The sequence below is a fragment of the Aotus nancymaae genome, unplaced genomic scaffold (assembly GCF_030222135.1).
Source record: "Aotus nancymaae isolate 86718 unplaced genomic scaffold, 86718_ANA_hifiasm-v0.15.2.pri h1tg000051l, whole genome shotgun sequence".
NCBI classification, from domain to species: Eukaryota; Metazoa; Chordata; class Mammalia; order Primates; family Aotidae; genus Aotus; species Aotus nancymaae.
The window spans coordinates 251,542-272,123 of record NW_026988465.1 but is presented as its reverse complement, the minus strand read 5'-3'; the positions used below and the strand labels follow the sequence as shown (position 1 = coordinate 272,123).

General features: G+C 40.7%; 1 protein-coding gene across 6 annotated transcripts in view; it reads left to right on the top strand.

Moving 5' to 3' along the window:
- The window catches only part of MYLK4 (myosin light chain kinase family member 4), a 112,101-nt gene that overhangs the window by 16,762 nt on the left and 74,757 nt on the right, over positions 1-20,582 (top strand). For 4 of the 6 annotated variants that reach the window (XM_012464872.3, XM_012464871.3, XM_012464870.3 and 1 more), the window contains exon 2: positions 3,576-3,846. In XM_012464872.3, coding sequence (XP_012320295.2) covers positions 3,576-3,846 — 271 coding nt within the window. Of the gene's footprint in view, positions 1-2,050; positions 2,248-3,575; positions 3,847-8,525; positions 8,939-20,582 lie in introns of those variants that run through there. The other 2 variants (XM_012464873.2, XM_012464874.3) reach the window with 2 other exon arrangements.

The following is a 20,582-nucleotide window of genomic DNA, read 5'->3' as shown; positions in this document are numbered from 1 at the left end:
AATGAGTATGCGTGTATAACTAGTTTTTTTGTGGTCAAGTGTTGTGCCAGCAGTGAGCTTGTCCTCTCTGCCATCGAAAGCTGGGAACAGTGTGATGTAGCAGAACCAGACAACTGTCACTAATTTTAGAGGACAAGTAGCATGGATTCTTTTAATTGACTTGTTTTTTAGGGCAAGTAGACACAATTAAAGATCATTCTGCCTAGTAATTAATCAAATATGTATTGAATGTATATTGCGCATGGAAATATCTGTATGTGGATGACTTCCAAATTCTTATCTCCAGCCTACACCCCTCCCCTGAACTCAGATCTCTATCTCCACAGCCTATTCAACTTGAATGTTTAATGGGCTTGCCAAAGACTGCATGCCTGACCTTTCCCCTCCAGAGTCGCCCTCCCACGGCCTTCTCCATCTCAGTTAAGGTTCACTCTGTCTTTCAAGTGCTCAGGAGAAAATTTGCAAAGGTGTCTACCATCTTTCTTTCACATCCCTTACCCAATCTATCATAAATCCTGATTCTAAATGTAATTTGGAATCCTGCATGGGATTCTGGAACAGAAAAGGGGCATTTGAGGTGGGGGGGAACCAACAACAATAAAGTATTGAGTTTATGTAAAAATAATGTTCACAATGTTTCATTAATTGTGACAAGTATACCAGACCAAGGTAAGATGTGAAAAACAGAGGATTTGGGGTGCAGGACAAGGGAAACTCTCTGAACTACCTTTGCACCTTTTCCGTAGATGTAAAACTACTCTAAAAGGAGAAGTTTATTAAAAAAGAATAAGCAAAGGAGCAGATTCTCCGGGCCTCTGGCTCACTCGAGCCTGTGGTTGGTTTGCTGGAGCCAAGGAGATGGAAAGTCTGATTTTGTGTGGTGGTGGTCTGGGTGGAGGATGTGGTTGGATCAGCAGCAGCCCACACACATTTTGCTTCTGGCAAAGCATTTGTCATCTTAGCAGTACTTTTACACAATTTAATTATACTAACAAAATTGGTGACCTCAAATCAGCTTAGTCTTTATATAATAATTTTGTCAGATAATTTATCTCTCACAAATTTATAGTTCCACTTCATTACTTTTCCTGAAGAACAAAGCTCTCTAATCTGAAAAATAGCAAACGTTTTGTGTTTTTAAAAAGATTTTGCTATAAGTCATTAGTACTACATAAAATGGAAAAATGTGTATTTTTATTTCACATGGAATGCATTAATCTGAATTAAAAATAAGGATTTTTTTTTTCTTTAAGAAGCAGAAGAGCTGTAGAGGCTGGTGTTATAATGGGGCATAGAGGGGCTGGCACAGGCTCCAAATAAGAGGTGACAATTGTCCGGGTCCTGAAAAATTGCAGAGTTGTCTGCAGTATGAAGTCCAGCCTCTGGGCAATCAAGTTTTTTATGCCACTTCAGTGAATCTAGGCGTGCACTTCTGTGAGAGTGGGGCAAGCAGGCTGAAACTCCCCTTTCTTGGTCTGTGCAAAAAACTACGGGGGAAGTCCCAGTGTTGCTTAAGGAGAATTTATGAAAAATTCATTCCTGTTTCCTGGGTGCCTGTGCCTTTAACCTTTCCCTAGAGCTATAAATGGTTGGAGACATTGCAAACATCTTTAAGAACTGAGAAAATTAAAACAAACTTGCTAACTGCTTTCAGAAGATCTTCTGTATTGCAGTTGGATATGCTCAAAGCATAAGATGGGCAAACAGAGGTGGCTGTGGAGTTTCCACGCCTGGAATTTTCCCGACTGGGGGAAATTTAATGAGCACTTAAATAATCCTGAGTCTGAAAGGGGCAGAGGGGCCGGCAGATGATGGCCGAGGACAAATCTAGCTTTGTAAATTCGAGAGTATTGCCACACTGATACGAGGGAAAGGTCAAGGTGATATTTCATCCAGTGCTCCCAGTTCGTCCTCTCCTTACCTGACCTCTGAAATGGAGCCATCAGCCTTGAAAAGCCTAGTGTCTAAAATTAATATTCTTCCCCATCTGACTAAGAAGGCAACAGCTGAGCAACATGAGATCAAGGGCCATATTAATTTAAACAGGGGCTCAAAGTGGCATTTGAGAGAGAAGATACTTCCTCTCGTAGTGAACACTTGTCTTTTCAGAAGATTTATACGACTGAGAGTCAAAACTTTTACCAGAGACTTCCACAGTCAGTTTGAATTCCGTGAATTTTCTCTTTACCTTCTGGAATGTATGTTCCACACTTGGAGTGGCTCAAGCTCTTTGATGTTCTATCAACGGTAATTATTTTTGTTTATTGCTATAACCTCCCAAATCTCTTTCCCTTTTTTCTAAGTTGTCTTCAATAACAAATTGTAATAAAATTCAGGTAGAGCTTAATGTATAATATTTCTTTGCAAAATTATTGTGTCTTAAACCTAAGCTTTTGTTTTAATACATTAATTTTATGTGGCTTCCTGATCCAACTTGAGTTTCATCTGTAATTAGCCATAGCATTTTAGTCATAGTTCGTTTTAGAAATAGCCATGCGTTTGTTTCCTTATTTTAATAATTTTTTTCAGGGCAATTTGAAAGAATGCTGGGAATGGTCTGTAACGTATTTGTAGAGCTCTGGTTAATAGTATTAATATTTGCATTTTTATTTGTTTGAATGTAAGCTCTTTATGTGGACGTGTAACTTTTTAGAACAGTGAATTTTAAATACTTTGAAACTCAGGAGTATCATTTTACTATAGGAGTTGAGAAAACAAAATATTAAGTTTTGTGGTGAGAATTACAATATGGTTTTTAAGGTGAGAAAATGCTGGTAGAGGCGCTTTTCAAAAAATCTCCACCAGGGGGTCTCAGTAGTCAGCCATGCGGAACTAGCACAAATTAAAATCTTTCCTCTTTCTCTCTCCCTGCCTCTCTATGCAATCAAGTGATGTGTACATATAGACATGCGTATATGCTCCAGTATCAAGGCATATTATGTATTTTGCATTACTTCATTTGTGAGGAAGGTATTTTAAGGAATGTGAAAGGACTCTGAACTCCTCAGTACATAGCTGTTAATGCAGATGCAAAGAAAGGTATCTGGGTATGCTGCCCACGTGAGAGGACCGTAAGGAAGCACGTTTCTGTCACAAACACCGCACATGTTAAGACGTAGGTAGAGAAGAGAACTGGAAAAGGACTCATTTGGGGGAGATCCCTCTGAAGAGGGAGGCCAGGGGAAGCAGGAGAGACCCCTTCTGTGATAAGCCCTTCCCACGGGGCTGCAAAACCGGCGATTCCAATTAAACCCAAAGATACTTTGTTATTTTACATTTAAACTGGCCACTTGATCCACAGCTTATTTTATGCAATAAGGAGCAGTTTCGTCACCCAGTGAAACTCAACATTGCTTCTTACTGTTCACTTTTGTAGTTTTAAAGTGAAAAAAACATTTTTCTTTTAAAGTTCCAATGTTGGAAACTCGATATGAATATTAGCATTTCTCTTCTTAATTTTGGATCTACTCTCCAGTTTAAACAGGAGAGATTTCCAAATTCTCACTGTTCATTTTCCCAAGAAGTCAAATATGTGAATAAGTGATGAGAACTTTCTGTGTTTCTCTTCTCTGCAGTCAAGAAAAGGAAGCACTGAAGAGTCACAATTGTGTCTTGATTTATAAATCGGAGACAGAGGGAGACGAAAACCGCAGTCCAGACAGAAGCTTAATCGGACTCACCACTAAGATGTTAAAACTGAAGAGGCTGGAAGAATTCAACACATGTTACAACAGCAACCAGCTGGAGAAAATGGCCTTTTTTCAGTGCAGGGAAGAGGTGGAGAAAGTGAAGTGCTTTCTGGGAGAAAGTTCTGGGGACCAGGATTCAAGATCTGAACAGAATGAGGTAATCATGTGCTAGTTTAATCTCCTAAAAAGTATTCATTCTACCTTATCTTTTCTTATGTCGTGGAGCGGTTCATCAACCCTTTCCAAATTGAGTAGAATTAAGGAAAGTCTATGAGTAGACACCATTCAGTTTCGCTTCACTGAGAATTGTGTGTGTCAACTAGGCAATTGCATTTGGTAAATAATTAGGCGTTTGAAACTGCATTTCTGCCTGCAATCTACTTCACATTATGGTTAGTGGCTTCAGAGTTATACAGCCAGCTTGTGGAAATGAAGAAGAATCCTTTAAAATGATGGATTTGGGCTTGAAATTCAGAAAAGTGCTGTGAGAGGCACAACTGTTCTGCAAAAGAAGTTTCTCATTTCCTCCAGACTTTGAGTTCCTCACGGGGTAGATGGCAGAGCTGTTGATAGTGAAGTTCGGAGAAGGGACAAGAAAGAGTTGCTGATGGCACGACTGTGGGGCTGTGTCCTCCTCTGTGCAGAACGAGAGCTCTGAACTCAACGCAGCTGCTTGTTCTTGGGCAAAATATTAATTTAACCGAGGGCTTGCCACCTCTGAACTAGTGAGATAACAGCAGTTGTGAAAAGTAAGTGTGATCACGTCTGTAAAGCACTCAGCCTAGTATCTGTCACTAGAGTAAGCATTTCATATGTGTTAGCAGCAGCATCAATTCCCTCGCCTGCCTTGGCCCAGTCAGTTCCGGCCCATCATCCATTGGCTCCTTGCCTGGTGGGAGCATCGAGCATTTTGCCCTTGCCTTCATTCCAGCACATGCAGTGGTTTTGAACATGTGAATCACCTTTCTCTAGACAAGCCTTCTCCAGGTTGGGACCTTGTGTTATTTGTTCATGTTTTCTCAGTTGCTTTCCTGGTAATGGGAACAAATAGGCACCAAAAGTGTTTTTGGAACAAACAGATCTATTTAAGTTAATTCTGCTTGAGGGCTGGGAACCATTATTTTTGATAATCAGAGCAAGTGATTCTTATCAGGCAGGTTTAGAAAACGTCCTTCTTTGCCCAGCTACTGTTCTAAAAAACACTATTCAGGTAGGAAGAGCGTTTCTAACAATGCGACAGACAATGAGATAGAAATATTGTATATGAAAGGTCTAGGAGGCTTTTTATTGTAAGTGAATAAGAAATGACAAAATGTGCTGGAGAGAATAAATGAATCAGGTTGAAACAGATTTTTTTTGAGACCTCTGCTTTCCCCATGAGTTCAATATATACCAAGAAGAAATATCCACAGGCAAAGTTAAGTGAGACATGACTTTCTCATTAGGGTCCTTAGTGGTACAAACAAACAGGATACTTTTTTCTGTTTATTAATTTCGGCAGGACAGAGAAGACAAAATATTCTTCTTGGATAACTTTGAAATCATCAACTAACTGCAATAGTTTATATGAATTTCATTATCTTTCAAGTACTGTTTTTCTCCAAATTCTGTGACACAATGTTTAGAAATGGGAAGCACTTTCAAGAGTGAGATAGGCTGGGTGCATGGCTCATGTCTGTAATCCCAGCATCTTAGGAGGCTGATGCAGGAGAATCACTGGAGGCCAAGGGTTTGAGACCAGTCCAGGCAACATAGTGAGACCTCTATTTCTACAAAAATAAAAAATACAAATAAAATAACCAGGCATAGTGGCACACATAGTGACACACAGCTACTTGGGAGGCTGAGGCAGGAGGATTGCTTGAGCACAGGAGTTCAAGGCTGCGGTGAGCTATGATCACACCACTGCACCCCAGCATGGACAACAGAGCAAGACCCTGTTTCTGAAGATTAAAAAAAAGCATGAGATAGTGCTAAGTTGGAGCATAAATATATGTAGGGATATTACTTTCGTGATAGCCAACTGCATCCAGAAGTTGATGATTTGGAAGTTAAATATTTTTAGCATGTTTTTGAGGGAAAAACTGAGACTGCTATTTAACCCCTAGAAACCCTCAGAGAATGTCCTTTGTAGTAAGTCTCATATCCCTTCTGTAACTTGGGCCTCCTGGCTTAGGTCCTGCAGTTGACAGCCTGCGGAAGGTGGGAAGGAGTCACTAGGAGCTCCATGTGTCCCATTCAGTTTCTTACTTGTAAATGGTGAAGGGCCTGGAGACGTCTGCAATAAATTTCCCTGTCTCTCTCTGTCCATGTGGAGAACGGATGGGCGCACGTGTGTGAGGCACAGGGTTCTCCTTTCCGTGGCCTGGAGCCCCAGCCTGCCCAGTTGGTGGGTGCCAGGGCAGCCAGCAGGCTTGGCAGCGAGTGGGTGGAGAAGGACATTCCAGCAGCTCAGATGTCTTCAGGTATGCAGACAGAGCAAGATTAACACGTCTTCATCTTCTGCTGGAGTAGCAATAAATCTTTAAAATGCCACTCTTTTCTCTCCAGGGACTATAAAAAAATGCTTGTCAATTTTCTCCACCTATTCCCCTTTCTCTCTCATCCCTTTTCTCTTTGAGAAGATTAGCACTGCTAATCATAGTAGAAACGTGCTGTGGTGCGCTGGATAGAATTGACTCTGAATTTCAGACTCTGGTGACATGGTGACATGAAAGCTTTGTTCTGGAAGCTTGCAGTGCAGTTTCTTTAGTGTCTAGAATCACTCTCCGGTCCCAATAGGGGAAGAATTTTACATAAACAACTTATAGTTGTTAAAACAGTTTGATAAAACTCAGATTCTTTATGTTTTCCTGCTCTTAATCAGATTTTTCTATTTTTTTAATATTTCCTCCACTGAATTGATTAACGATCTTCTTTCTTTTCCTCTATGTTTTGTTGAGTTTATGAAACACTTCATAGTGTATTTTTCTTTTTTCTACTTAAGTTCTTTTCTTTTTCTTGTTCTTTTAATTTTTCTTTTTTTTTTTTTTTTTTTTTCATTTTGAGACAGGGTCTCACTCTGTCACCCAGGCTGGAGTGCAGTGGTTTGCTCTTGGCTCACTGCAGCCTTGACCTCCCTGGCTCAGGTGATCCTCCTGCCTCAGTCTCCGGAGTAGCTGGGACTAGGCAGGCACCACCACCCATGGCTACTTTTTTTTTTTTTTTTTTTTTGAGACGGAGTTTCGCTCTTGTTACCCAGGCTGGAGTGCAATGGCGCGATCTTGGCTCACCACAACCTCCGCCTCCTGGGTTCAGGCAATTCTCCTGCCTCAGCCCCCTGAGTAGCTGGGATTTCAGGCACACGCCACCATGCTCAGCTAATGTTTTTTGTATTTTTTTGCAGAGACAGGGTCTCCTTATGTTGCTCAGGCTGGTATTGAACTCCTGGGCTGAAGTGATCCCCCTGCCTTGGCTTCCCAGAGTGCTGGAATTATAGACATGATCTACTATGTGTGGCCTGTTTTTCCTACTTTTCTTTTTAGTCTGTTTTCTAGTGACTTTTCTCATTCTATTATTTCCAAAGGCTGTTCAAAGTCACCCAAGTTCTACGTATTATGTGAAATTCTAAGTTTTCAGCAGATAACCATATGTCATAATAAACTAGATCTAAATATACATACATGGTATGGTATTGACATCAAGTAAAATTTACAAAACCAAATTGGTCTGACTCATATAGTGATGAGCTTGATGGCTACTGTGTCTGTACCATTAGGTTATAAATGATGAACAGATCTCATCATTGTAATTAGTATTGTTTTTGTACAATCAAATCTAGGATCTTTTCTTTTTCTTTTTCTGTTATCTATATAGTAAATAGCCCTCATATTGTATTTCCCTCAGATTTACTTGAATGTTTAATAGGATCTTTCTCTCTCACATACACCCCTACACCCCTCTACTTGCTTAATGAAACAAAAATGTGCCTGGTAATATTCTCAGCCAACCATTCGGCTCTGTGTGCTTCTCACTGATTTCCTCTGTGCTCCGCCCCCATCCCTGCTTATGAGGCCCGGGGTTGTCTGTGCTCACCTCCTCGTCCCTTGGCTTTCTCCACCTTCCTGTTCACCCCTAGTTACTCATTCTCCATCCAAAAGGCATGGTCCCAAGTACAAAAATAGGACACAGGTTGTGAATGCTCACTCTACACAAATACGTCAGCATGGCCCACCATTCCACATCTGCGCCTGGAGGACCCCTAAGTAAATCATTTCTGAATTTATCCTAACCCTCGTTGATTTGTGTCTAGAAGCCTTCCTTCATCGGGAATAATCCCGTCTTAAAACCTGTCTTAAGTTCTTCCATATCCCAACCAGGGGGTATCCCAAAGCTGTGGGGGTAGAAACAAGAATGTCCCCAGCAGACTCAGGACCCACAGCCCCCGGAGTGTTTAAATGGCCAGGACAAATGCTCCCAAGACCAAGCAAAGCAAAATATTTATTAACAGGATGTGCAGAGGGACAGAGTGGGTTGGAGTAAAGTGTGGATCTCCCCTTTTTGATTGCAGTTGGTGGATTTAACACCAGGTGGAATTTCCTGACCAACTGCTGTGAAATTGTACCATCAGCACCATCCATAATGACTATAACTTAGATCTCAAAATAACAAGGCTGAGGGCAGAGGTTTTGTGATTTTTAAAGTTGTGTTTCCCCACCCCCATCCCTGTGCTCCTCACCCTGTAAGGCCAGGAGAAATCTCCCTGGCGGTGGCCCAGCCTTGGCAGCCAGCAGATGCCAGATACAGTCGTGCTAATTGTCCTTGAACTGGGAACAAATGCACATTCATGGTGTAAATTGTTGCCAGCAGGTCTCCCAACGCCCCTACACCTGTTTCAGATCTGTCACACGAGGCCGTCATATTTTTCCTTTTAAAGAGGCAGATAATTTGCTGATCACGTAACTGGAGACATCATTGCATTGGCAGGACTCTGCAAGAACCTCTGTAATTTGGTGACACCCACTCCTCAGGGCAGAGCAAAGGGTGATACTGCTTGGGAAGTGCTGGTGCTAGATCAGGGCAGGGAAGGAGCATATAAGCCAAGCGACATCCACAGCTACTCCCAGAGAATGGACTTCACACTCAGAAGAAAAGACGTCTGGGTTATAGGCAGCGTGTGCCTTCTCTCGTCTTCAGTTCTCTGGCACTTGATCCGGTTCGTGATGACCCGGGGAGGCCACTGCCAGGCTCCTGCTCTTGAGGACGTGCAGGTAGTAAAATCACTTTTATCTGACAGACTCATTTTGTTTGAACGCTTCCAACCTGGGAGTGGCGCTTGCCAAAGAAAATGGAATGCATGCCCTGGCTGAATCTTTGCCCAGGACACTGGCCTTAGGAGCAGTTGGGGTAATAATAGTGGCATGAGGCACATTTCAGCCTTTCAAACACTTGCACCAACTTTTGGGGAACCTCATGGGTAGGGATTCCCTGTGCATAGTAGAGTTGGTGACCTGTTTTTGTTTGTGAGGGCTACAAATAATGTCCATATCTCTTCATTCTCCTACTTATATGAGTTATGAAAAGAAAATAAAACCTAAGCAGAAGTTCTTTTACTAAGAAATAGATTGCAAACAGCACGTGCAGCCATAGCCCTTCTGAGCATAGCCTTCTCTGCTTTCTTGGTTGAACTGTTGCCTGATAATGTGTTTCATGTGACACCATAGCTATTCCAGGAATGGAATTCAGTCAGGAGCATAGTAGAATTCTGGAAGAAAAGAAATAATTCCTATTCTAAGGATTTTAGCACTTTGCAAGAGAGGGTATTCATATCTGGGAAGACAGCTCTTTCCTCATATTTACTACCTTATAATTAGCATATGATAAATTATTTTTAAAACAATATACAACAGTTTAGAAAGCACTACAGAAAACCGTGTGAATCGCTGTTCCTGTCTGAAGGTGGGTTTGTAGCAATGTTTCTCAGTCTTTTTTTTCCATTATTGTGCACCCTCTCCTAGAATTTTTAGGGTTTTTTCCCCCAGGTGACTCTTCCCATTAAATTTTAATACCACATATATACTGTATACCTATTGATGCATTGTTTGTATATCTATGCTTTATACATAAAAAGAGTAAGATTTTTTTTTTACATGCCTCCAGAAGAACCAATTTTCGTTCCTTTGGGGTGCTGTTGTCCCCACTGACAATGCATGCAGTTAAAAACATTTCTCTAGGGGAGTTAGACAATCTATCCCTATACCTGTGTATAAATCCCTTATTTATATCTTATTCAACAAGAAGCCACCAACCCAGCATCTTGTTGGCATTCCGAAGTCAGAGAACTCTAGGAGTCAGGCTTCCTACATGCCCTGAGCCTTTCCAGGCTCCACAGCAAATATTTCTGGAGCATCAAGTTCATAATAAGAGGAACTGAATGGACAAGCCAATCTTGGAATTGTTTGTCAATCATCTGATCTATCTTAGTTGAGGACAAAGTGAAAGAGATGGAAGAAACATAGGGAGAGATTTTTTTGTTTTTAAAGTAAGAAATCATAAAACATTATAATTCTCTTTAGGTCTGACCTAACATCATGGTTAAGTCTATATTTTTAGACAGTCACTGTTACTCATGTGTGAATCATTTTTTGCTGTTTATCATATTTCCTGTGGGCGATACTAGGAGGGATATCTTTCTCCTTGGGAGATACCAGGAGGACTACATTTCTCCTATGGGAAATACTGTGAGGGCTTTCATCTTCCATGTGGAAAAGAATGTTATGAGAATGTAGCCCTCGCAGCATTTCCCAGTGAAAAGGTCAACAAGATATATGAGTTCATTAGGAGTATTGTGGATGTGTATTTCAGAATGTTTTTGCAACTTTTTAGCCATAAAGAAAATCTCTCTTAAATTAGAATATACAACATGTCCTCATCGCTTTTCTTTTTATTACTGAATATTTAGAAATGTGAGCGACCTATTGTCTTTGAAATATCTATAAGCACAGCAGTTTTAAGAACTGTCTTTTGTAGAGGTGTCAGTGAATCCTGTTTATTTTTATTTTATTTTTTTAAAATTTTTTACTGTTTCATTTTATTTTATGTTATTTTATTTTTATTGCATTTTAGGTTTTGGGGTACATGCGAAGAACATGCAAGATTGTTGCATAGGTACACACATGGCAGTGTGATTTTCTGCCTTCCTCCCCATCACCTGTATCTGGCATTTCTCCCCATGCTATCTCTCCCCAACTCCCCACCCCCCACTGTCCCTCCCCTGTTTCCCCCTGACAGACCCCAGTGTATGATGCTCCCCTCCTTGTGTCCATGTGTTCTCATTGTTCAACACCCACCTATGAGTGAGAACATGTGGTGTTTGATTTTCTGTTCCTATATCAGTTTGCTGAGATTGATGGTTTCCAGATTCATCCATGTCCCTATGAAGGACATGAACTTATCGTTTTTTATGGGTGCGTAGTATTCCGTGGTGTATATGTGCCACATTTCCCTGCCCGGTCTATCATCGATGGGCATTTGGGTTGGTTCCAGGTCTTTGCTATTGTAAACAGTGCTGCAATGAACATTTGTGTGCATGTGTCCTTATAGTAGAACGATTTATAATCCTTTGGATATGTACCCAGTAATGGGATTGCTGGGTCAAATGGAATTTCTATTTCTAGGTCCTTGAGGAATCGCCACACTATCTTCCACAATGGTTGAACTAATTTACACTCCCACCAACAGTGTAAAAGTGTTCCTATTTCTCCACATCCTCTCCAGCATCTGTTGTCTCCAGATTTTTTTAATGATCGCCATTCTAACTGGCATGAGATGGTATCTCAATGTAGTTTTGATTTGCATTTCTCTAATGACCAGTGATGATGAGCATTTTTTCATACGTTTGTTGGCCTCATGCATGTTTTCTTTTGTAAAGTGTCTGTTCATATCCTTCGCCCACTTTTGAATAGGCTTGTTTGTTTTTTTCTTGTAAATCTGTTTTCGTTCTTTGTAGATTCTGGATATTAGCCCTTTGTCAGATGGGTAGATTGCAAAAACGTTTTCCCATTCTGTTGGTTGCCGATTCACTCTAATGATAGTTTCTTTTGCTGTGCAGAAGCTGTGGAGTTTGATTAGGTCCCATTTGTTTATTTTGGCTCTTGTTGCCAATGCTTTTGGTGTTTTAGTCATGAAGTCCTTGCCTATGCCTATGTCCTGAATGGTTTTGCCTAGATTTTCTTCTAGGGTTTTAATGGTATTAGGTCTTATGTTTAAGTCTTTAGTCCATCTGGAGTTAATTTTAGTGTAAGGTGTCAGGAAGGGGTCCAGTTTCTGCTTTCTGCACACTGCTAGCCAGTTTTCCCAACACCATTTATTAAACAGGGAATCCTTTCCCCATTGCTTGTTTTTGTCAGATTTGTCAAAGATCAGATGGTTGTAGATGTGTGGTGTTGCCTCCGAGGCCTCTGTTCTGTTCCATTGTTCTATATCTCTATTTTGGTACCCTACCATGCTGTTTTGATTACTGCAGCCTTGTAGTATAGTTTGAAGTCCAGTAGTATGATGCCTCCAGCTTTGTTCTTTTTGCTTAGAATTGACTTGGCTATGCAGGCTCTCTTTTGGTTCCATATGAAGTTTAAGGTGTTTTTTTCCAGTTCTGTGAAGAAGGTCATTGGTAGCTTGATGGGGATAGTGTTGAATCTGTAAATTACTTTGGGCAGTATGGCCATTTTCACGATATTGATTCTTCCTAACCATGAACATGGAATGTTTCTCCATCTGTTTGTGTCCTCTCTTATTTCATTGAGCAGTGGTTTGTAGTTCTCCTTGAAGAGGTCCTTGACATTCCTTGTTAGTTGTATTCCTAGGTATTTTATTCTCTTTGTAGCAAATGTGAATGGCAGTTCGTTCTTGATTTGGCTCTCTTTAAGTCTGTTATTGGTGTATAGAAATGCTTGTGATTTTTGCACATTGATTTTATATCCTGAGACTTTGCTGAAGTTGCTTATCAGTTTCAGGAGATTTTGGGCTGAGACGATGGGGTCTTCTAAATATACAATCATATCATCTGCAAATAGAGACAATTTGACTTCCTCCTTTCCTGTTTGAATACACTTTATTTCTTTTTCTTGCCTGATTTCTCTGGCTAGAACTTCCAATACTATATTGAATAGGAGTGGTGAGAGAGGGCATCCTTGTCTAGTCCCTGATTTCAAAGGGAATGCTTCCAGTTTTTGCCCATTCAGTATGATATTGGCTGTTGGTTTGTCATAAATAGCTTTTATTATTGTGAGATACGTTCCATCAATACCTAGTTTATTGAGGGTTTTTAGCATAAAGGGCTGTTGAATTTTGTCAAAGGCCTTCTCTGCATCAATTGAGATAATCATGTGGTTTTTGTCTTTGGTTCTGTTTATGTGGTGAATTATGTTTATAGACTTGTGTATGTTGAACCAGCCTTGCATCCCCAGGATGAAGCCTACTTGATCATGGTGGATGAGCTTTTTGATGTGCTGTTGCAATCAGTTTGTTTGCCAGTATTTTATTGAAGATTTTTGCATCTATGTTCATCATGGATATTGACCTGAAGTTTTCTTTTCTTGCTGAGTCTCTGCCAGGTTTTGGTATCAGGATGATGTTGGTTTCATAAAATGATCTGGGAAGGATTCCCTCTTTTTGGATTGTTTGGAATAGTTTCAGACGGAATGGTACCGGCTCCTCTTTGTATGTCTGGTAGAATTCGACTGTGAACCCTTCTGGACCTGGGCTTTTTTTGGGTAGTAGGCTCTTAATTTCTGCCTCAACTTCTGCCCTTGTTATTGGTCTATTCAGGGTTTCGACTTCTTCCTGGTTTAGGCTTGGGAGGATGCAAGTGTTCCAGGTTTACTGGTTTATGTGCATAGAGTTATTTGTAATGATCTCTGATGGTGGTTTGTATTTCTGTGGAATCTGTGGTGATGTCCCCTTTATTGTTTTTTATTGCATCTATTTGATTCTTCTCTCTTTTCTTTTTTATTAATCTGGCTAGTGGTCTGTCTATTTTGTTGATCTTTTCATAAAACCAGCTCCTGGATTTATTCATTTTTTGAAGGGTTTTTTGTGTCTCTATCTCGTTCAGTTCTGCTCTGATCTTAGTTATTTCTTGTCTTCTGCTAGGTTTTGAGTTTTTTTTATCTTGCTCCTCTAGCTCTTTCAATTTTGATGATAGGGTGTCAATTTTAGATCTTCCCTTGCTTCTCATGTGGGCATTTATTGTTATATATTTTCCTCTAAACACTGCTTTAAATGTGTCCCAGAGATTCTGGTACATTGTGTCTTCATTCTCGTTGATTTCGAAGAACATCTTTATTTCTGCCTTCATTTCATTGTTTATCCAGTCAACATTCAAGAGCCAGTTGTTAGTTTCCATGAAGCTGTGTGGTTCTGAGTTAGTTTCTGAATTCTGAGTTCTAACTTGATTGCACTGTGGTCTGAGAGACTGTTTGTTTTGATTTCCATTCTTTTGCATTTGCTGAGGAGTGATTTACGTCCAATTATGTGGTCAGTTTTAGAGTAGGTGTGATGTAGTGCTGAGAAGAGTGTATATTCTGTGGATTTGGCGTGGAGAGTTCTGTAAATGTCTGTTAGGTTTGCTTGGTCCAGGCTTGAGTTCAAGTCCTGGATATGTGAAGGTGCTCTATCTCTATTCAGGACAGAGAGCAATAAAAAGATTTTCCAATGTACTGTGTATAGATACCTGCCCATGTAAATTCTGAGTGTCCTTGATCAAATGCACAGATGAGTCATATTTATGTGTATGTTGTTTGAGCTTCTTAGAGTAATTAAAATTATGATTGTTTTATAGATTTTTATAGATTATGCTATTTCTGTTATTTGTTTTAATATGAGAAAAATATCTTTATTTGTTCTCTCTGAAAGTTAAAATGACAATGTCAAAAATACAAATGTTGCAAATCAAATCTGTGTTCCTAAGTAAGAGAATAGTTAGCACACTTGATAACCAAATTCCTAAATATAGATGCCCAAACTACGATCCTATCCACTTATCTAAAACACAATGGTTATAAAATGCACATTCATCTATTAGTTTTCCAGACCTTTTTTTCACACACCACTATCATGGTTTTTGCTGTATTTGCATGCTAACTTTATTTCTATTAATATTTTTCATATGTCAAGTCATTTAAAACATTTTAGCAAAAGCAAAAATAAAGTGAAATCATGGTTTTGATGTTTTATTTATAGATTTTCTAATGCACAATAACACACACATAAATTTTTAAAATGGTTTGTTACTTATGGTCTAAACCCACCTTAAGCCGCTTGCAGTGAAGTGGCCCCAAGTCAATCTGTGGACATTCGACTGAAGAAGCTATTCCAGGTCTTTGCTCTGTGGAAATGCCACTTCACTTATTTCTCATTTTCTGCCCACCTTATGGTGACAGCAAAGAAGACCATTTCCCTCAAGAGAGCATGTCAGTTTCTGCAGCCCCATCTACCACCCAGGGTTGCTCTTAGTGCCGTGGAGAAGACTGATAATAGGCAGCGTTTAGTATAGAAAATGGCTAACAGGTAAAGTGTATGTAGGGTTTCTTATGTGCCCAGCACCATGTCTCCACGATGTCATTCCTGAGTTCCTACTAGAAGGCAGAGCCTGAGACCAGAACATGCATGATGGGGGCTTGTTTTGGGGACTGACAATAGGGAATAGATATGAGGCTTGAGGAGTATGAAACAGGGAAGGAGAGAAGCCCCAGCAAGGTTGCCTTGCCAAGCTGGCTACTTCAGACAGGATGACCTCAGAGCCGCCCGCCCATAGGACTGAAGTGGACACTGGCACTGATCCCTCAGGCACCATCTCCACCATCAGGCGGGTCCTGGGGGGTGACTATCCCCTGGCATTTTCAGTTGCATATGCATACATGCCAGTCCCCACTAGAGTCCCGCAGCAATGCCAGAGACCCTGGAGAGAAGGCGTGATGCAGTGGCCTGAGGTGAAGCACTTTCAGACTGCACCTCCACGAGCTGGTTGCCACAGTACTGGCTGGAGCAGAAGTGGATGAACCATGCACAGAGGACGAGGAGAGGTGCACATATTCTGATGCCTTTAAAGTCTCACTGTCAGCCGTGAGGTAGGTACTATTTCCTCTACTTTACAGACCCAGGAAGGCTAATTGACTGGCCCAAAACCCACATGCAAAAGAGCTGGGCTTTGAACCCATTGGTGGGCACCTAGCTTGCACTCTACACCACCATCAAGGATTGTCCTGCTACACCCAACTTCATGCTTCACAGTTAAATATCCTGTTCAAGATGAACCACTGGGGTCAGGAGATGCAGCTTCCAGTCCTAGCTGTGCCCTCTCAGGGGAGTTCTTTAAATTCTTTGTACAACAGTATATGCATGTCAGTTTCAGCAGCCCCATCTACCACACAGGGCCAAATAAAATACCATGTGTGTATGAAAGTTCATTGTAAAATGTAAGATGCTGTAAGTACTGCGATCAGTACATTTCTCTTATGTGCTTAACTATCGTCAGGTCCTAGGTCTATTTTTTTTTTTTTTTTTTTTTTAAGACAGAGTCTCACTCTGTCGCCCAAGCTGGAGTGCGGTGGCTTGATCTCAGCTCACTGCAACCTCTGCCTCCTGGGTTCAAGCGATTCTCCTGTCTCAGCCTCCCTAGTAGCTGGGACTACAGGCACGCACCAACATGCTCGGCTAATTTTTGTATTTTTAGTAGAGATAGGGTTTCACCAACTGACCAGGATGATCTCAATCTCTTGACCTTGTAATCTGCCTGCCTTGGCATCCCAAAGTGCTGGGATTACAGGCGTCAGCCACCACACCTGGCCCAGGTCCTAAGTCTTATTAAATATGGAGATACAACCTGTTCAGTACCTCCTGGCATTTTGTATTAATTTTAATGATTTTTTAAAACTTCCTTTGCTATTTTCAGTGGGGAAAAGTGTCCAATTTGCTCATCCATTGAGGGTGGTATTATGCTGTGTGCTCGGCTGGATACCAGTAGAAACATAATCCGTGGCTCATGGATTCCTCCACTTGGGGTTGCACACAGGTTATCATGGCATTTCCATGTGAATGGGACACTGAAGGTCTGTGCTCTGACCCGCAGGTTGTGACTCAAAGATTAGGGACCTTAATGCATAGATCTTGAGGGACCTTGGGGGTCAGCTCATCCAAACCCTTCTCTGAAGAACTCAAAGATCAGGAGAAGTTAGATGGACTTGTGCAAGATTCCTTAGTGTCTAAGCATTCCTTCAAATATTTATGCCTAGATTCTGTATTAATTTACTCAGCAAATAATTGCTGAGCCCCCACTGCACAAAAGACACTGTGTTGGTTCTGGCTGGGCTTTCCAGTAATGGTTGCCAATGACTCTTGTTTGGAGGAGAAATACTTGAAACCCAAAGGCAAGTGAGACAGAGTAGGGACCCTTCTTAGGTGCCTGCCAGGCACCCCTCTCCGCAGGCATGGAAATAAAACAATAAAATTTAAGTTTCTTCCAAAAAATTCCAGGCACCTAGCTAGCCCTGAATATTAAACAACTTAATAAACAAGAGGGTAATAATAGCATAAAACAATAGCCAAGGAAGTTTGAGTCACAGAATGTTTGGTTCCTTATAAAAACTAAATATAACACCTTAACATATGTCCTGGAGTTGTTTTTCAGAAACCCGGATCCATGCCAAATAAAAAAATGACATCTGCTGTTTCGTAGACCGTAGATAAGGGGAAACTGAGGACTCAACTTTCACCACTGCTCTTTGTTCTAAATTCCTTCCTGAGGGTCCTGGAAGAGGTCATGCCCACAGGCCAGATCTAACATTCTTTTCTGTTAATCTCAAATTTTTAGACAAAGCTTTCCCTCCTTAACCAATCACAAATGGGAAAATCTTTAAATCCATCAATGATATGTGGGCCTTCACTTCAAGATGTCCCACATTTTTAGGTCAAACCAATGTAGAGCCTTGAAATATTGGTTTATGACTTTGCCTATAACCTCTGCCTCCTGTCTTTAAAAACCCTTACCTATAAGCCATCTGAGAGCTTGGTGTTAAGAATGAGTTGCCCACTTCTCCTTTCTTGGCACTCTGCAATAAATGCCTCTCTTTCTCTTGCCAAAATCCCAGTGTTTGTCCTCGGCTTTAGCTTGGCCATGCCAGACCAGCAGACCCAAGTTTAGTTAGAGAGCATAAGTGGTTTTACTTATTAATGGTTACTGATGGTCTTAAAAAGAGACAGAATCTGATGAAACAGGATCATTTCTTGAAAAGGTAAACATAGATACATATTCCGTTTGTGACGGGCTTTTTTTCCCTTGATACAGAGATGTTCTATGTCAGGATGTCCCTTAGGCTACTTGGCAATCCAAGTAGTTTAGAAACTGAAAAACTGACAGTGACAAGTAAAGTCTTACTTCTGTTCTGCCTTCTAGAATGAGCATGTTGAATTGAGATGATACAGATACATTTTTATAGTCTTAAAGCTATGTTTGTGTGTTACCTATTTTGGATTTAGGCTTTTGACTTGAGTATATTTAATTATTTACTTATTTTATTTGACAAATGTGTAAATGGGCATTACACATTTACACATTTGTCAAATAAAATGACAAATATTTAACCAGACCTGGTTCTAAGTGCTTTGCAAATGTGAACTCAAATCTTGCCACAATCTCAGGAGGTAGGTACTCCCTGGGTTGGCTCAATGGACGATAATAGTGAATGCTAACGTTGCTGTTGGAGTGACTGTGTTCCAGGCACTGTGCTAAATAGTGTGGAACATTCACAGGGACCCATGAAGTTGATATAATTCTTTTTTTTTTTTTTGAGCTGGAGTTTTGCTTTTGTCACCCAGGCTAGCATGCAATGGTGTGATCTTGGCTCACTGCAACCTCCACCTCCTGGGTTCAAGTGATTCTCCTGTCTCAGCCTCCTGAGTAGCTGGGATTACAGGCACCTGCCACCACACCCAGCTAATTTTTATATTTTTAGTAGAGATGGGGTTTCACCACGTTGGCCAGGCTGGTCTTGAACTCCTGACCTCAGGTGATCCCCCTGCTTTGGCCTCTGAAAGTGTTGGAATTATAGGCGTGAGCCACCTCACCTGGCTGCAGTTGGTAGAATTCTTATCTCTACCTTGTAGGTGAGCAAACTGAGGTGTAATGAGGTCAGGAACTGGTCCAAAGTTATGAAGCTATGTGCCATCTGATCTTTGAATGCATTCTCTTACCCAACATATGAAACAGGTGCTTAGGTCTCTTTGTAGGAATTTTAACTGAATTAAAAAAATTTATCAACTATCGATGATAATTTATCAAGCTCTTAACAATCCCAACAGAATTGGGCATTTTTTTACAATTGATACATTAACATATCAGTATCACTCAGAGGCCGTGGTTCACATTAGGGTTGACTCTTGGTGTTGCACATTCTGTGGGTTTGGACAAATATATAATAACATGTATCTACCATTATAGTAACTTAATAATTAAAAAGTGTGAAGATGAAACATTAAGTATCTGAAAACAAGCTGCTATCACTGATGAATTTTCTAAGGATAGTTTATAGCCACATGATCTGAAGTATATTTAAAATTTTATTATTGCTTTGGTTGGTTGATTTCCTTATGCAACTACAGCCAGCCTAGATAGATAAAAGCATCCACTTTCTTTACCACCACAAACTGAGGTTCTTCTCTGCAACTACAAGGTAATAGTGACCTCTAGTGGGGAAAAGTTGCAAAAGTTACTGCGGCAGTGCAGTGAAGTCACAGCATTTTAGGCTAATCCTAATTGTTGAAATCAATGTCAGGCCACTCTCAGCTCTCCATTCGTGGACACAGAAGTGGCTGGGAAAGACCAAACTGGAACGAATGATTCCCTCAAGTATATAGAATAAGGCTGGACGATTATAAACTAAATGCAGTTTGCCGGCATGCTCTAAAATACTTTGTTTCATTAAACAATGTATTAATATATTCCCATGCTCAGTACTTTATTAATCATAATTAAGTCTTGACTACTGAATGGAATTCACATTTCACTAAAGACAGATCAGGAAGGTGGGTGATCCAAAATTTATCCTGTTTAGCTTTTTATAGCGTCACCCACTTGCTAGTTTTGCAGGGTTGCCTACTCACCTGTTTTGCCTAATAAGTTGCAATGTGACACATTCTTACTGTGCAATCTAGTTTCACATAAGACCACCAGCTTGAATTTCATTTCTGCCTCTTGCTAATTCTGTGACACTGAGGAGATCATTTAGCCTCTCTCAACTATTTCCTTATCTGGGGTTAATAATATTGACCCCACAGAGTTGTTGTATAAAGCAGTTAACACAGTGCTTGGCTTGGAGAAAAAAAAGCAAAGTGAACAAAACAATGCACTCTTACTATTAATACAGCTAAAACTTTACACCACTCTACCGTTACAGTAATTTATAGGGCATATGGTCTATGACCCAATGTCTTCCCTGCTCAGAGTCCTACAGATCTAGTTTCCTGAAGGACATTTTCTTCTTTCATGTCTTTCCACACTTAATTTCTTTCTGTGGGTGATGCTGCCACATTTCTCAGGCACTGGGCTGGGATCCTGGCATCGATGCCACATTGCCCGAGCTATGGACTCCCCCTCCCTCCCCTATCATATCCCATAACATACCAAATTCTGCACATGATTTCTTGAAATGTGTCTTATGTCTATGCTTTTCATTCCTACTGGTAAGACTGCAAAATGTGTTAGTCCCTCCCCACCCTGACTGTCATCTAAGGATGTGGATGGATGAGTCACCATGAGAGACTGAAGAAGGAGAATGGAACTTCATCCAGTCCAGCATGAATACGATGCCCAAGTACTATCAAGGTCACAGGTGTGAAAATGCCTTGGAAAATCCAAAGCAT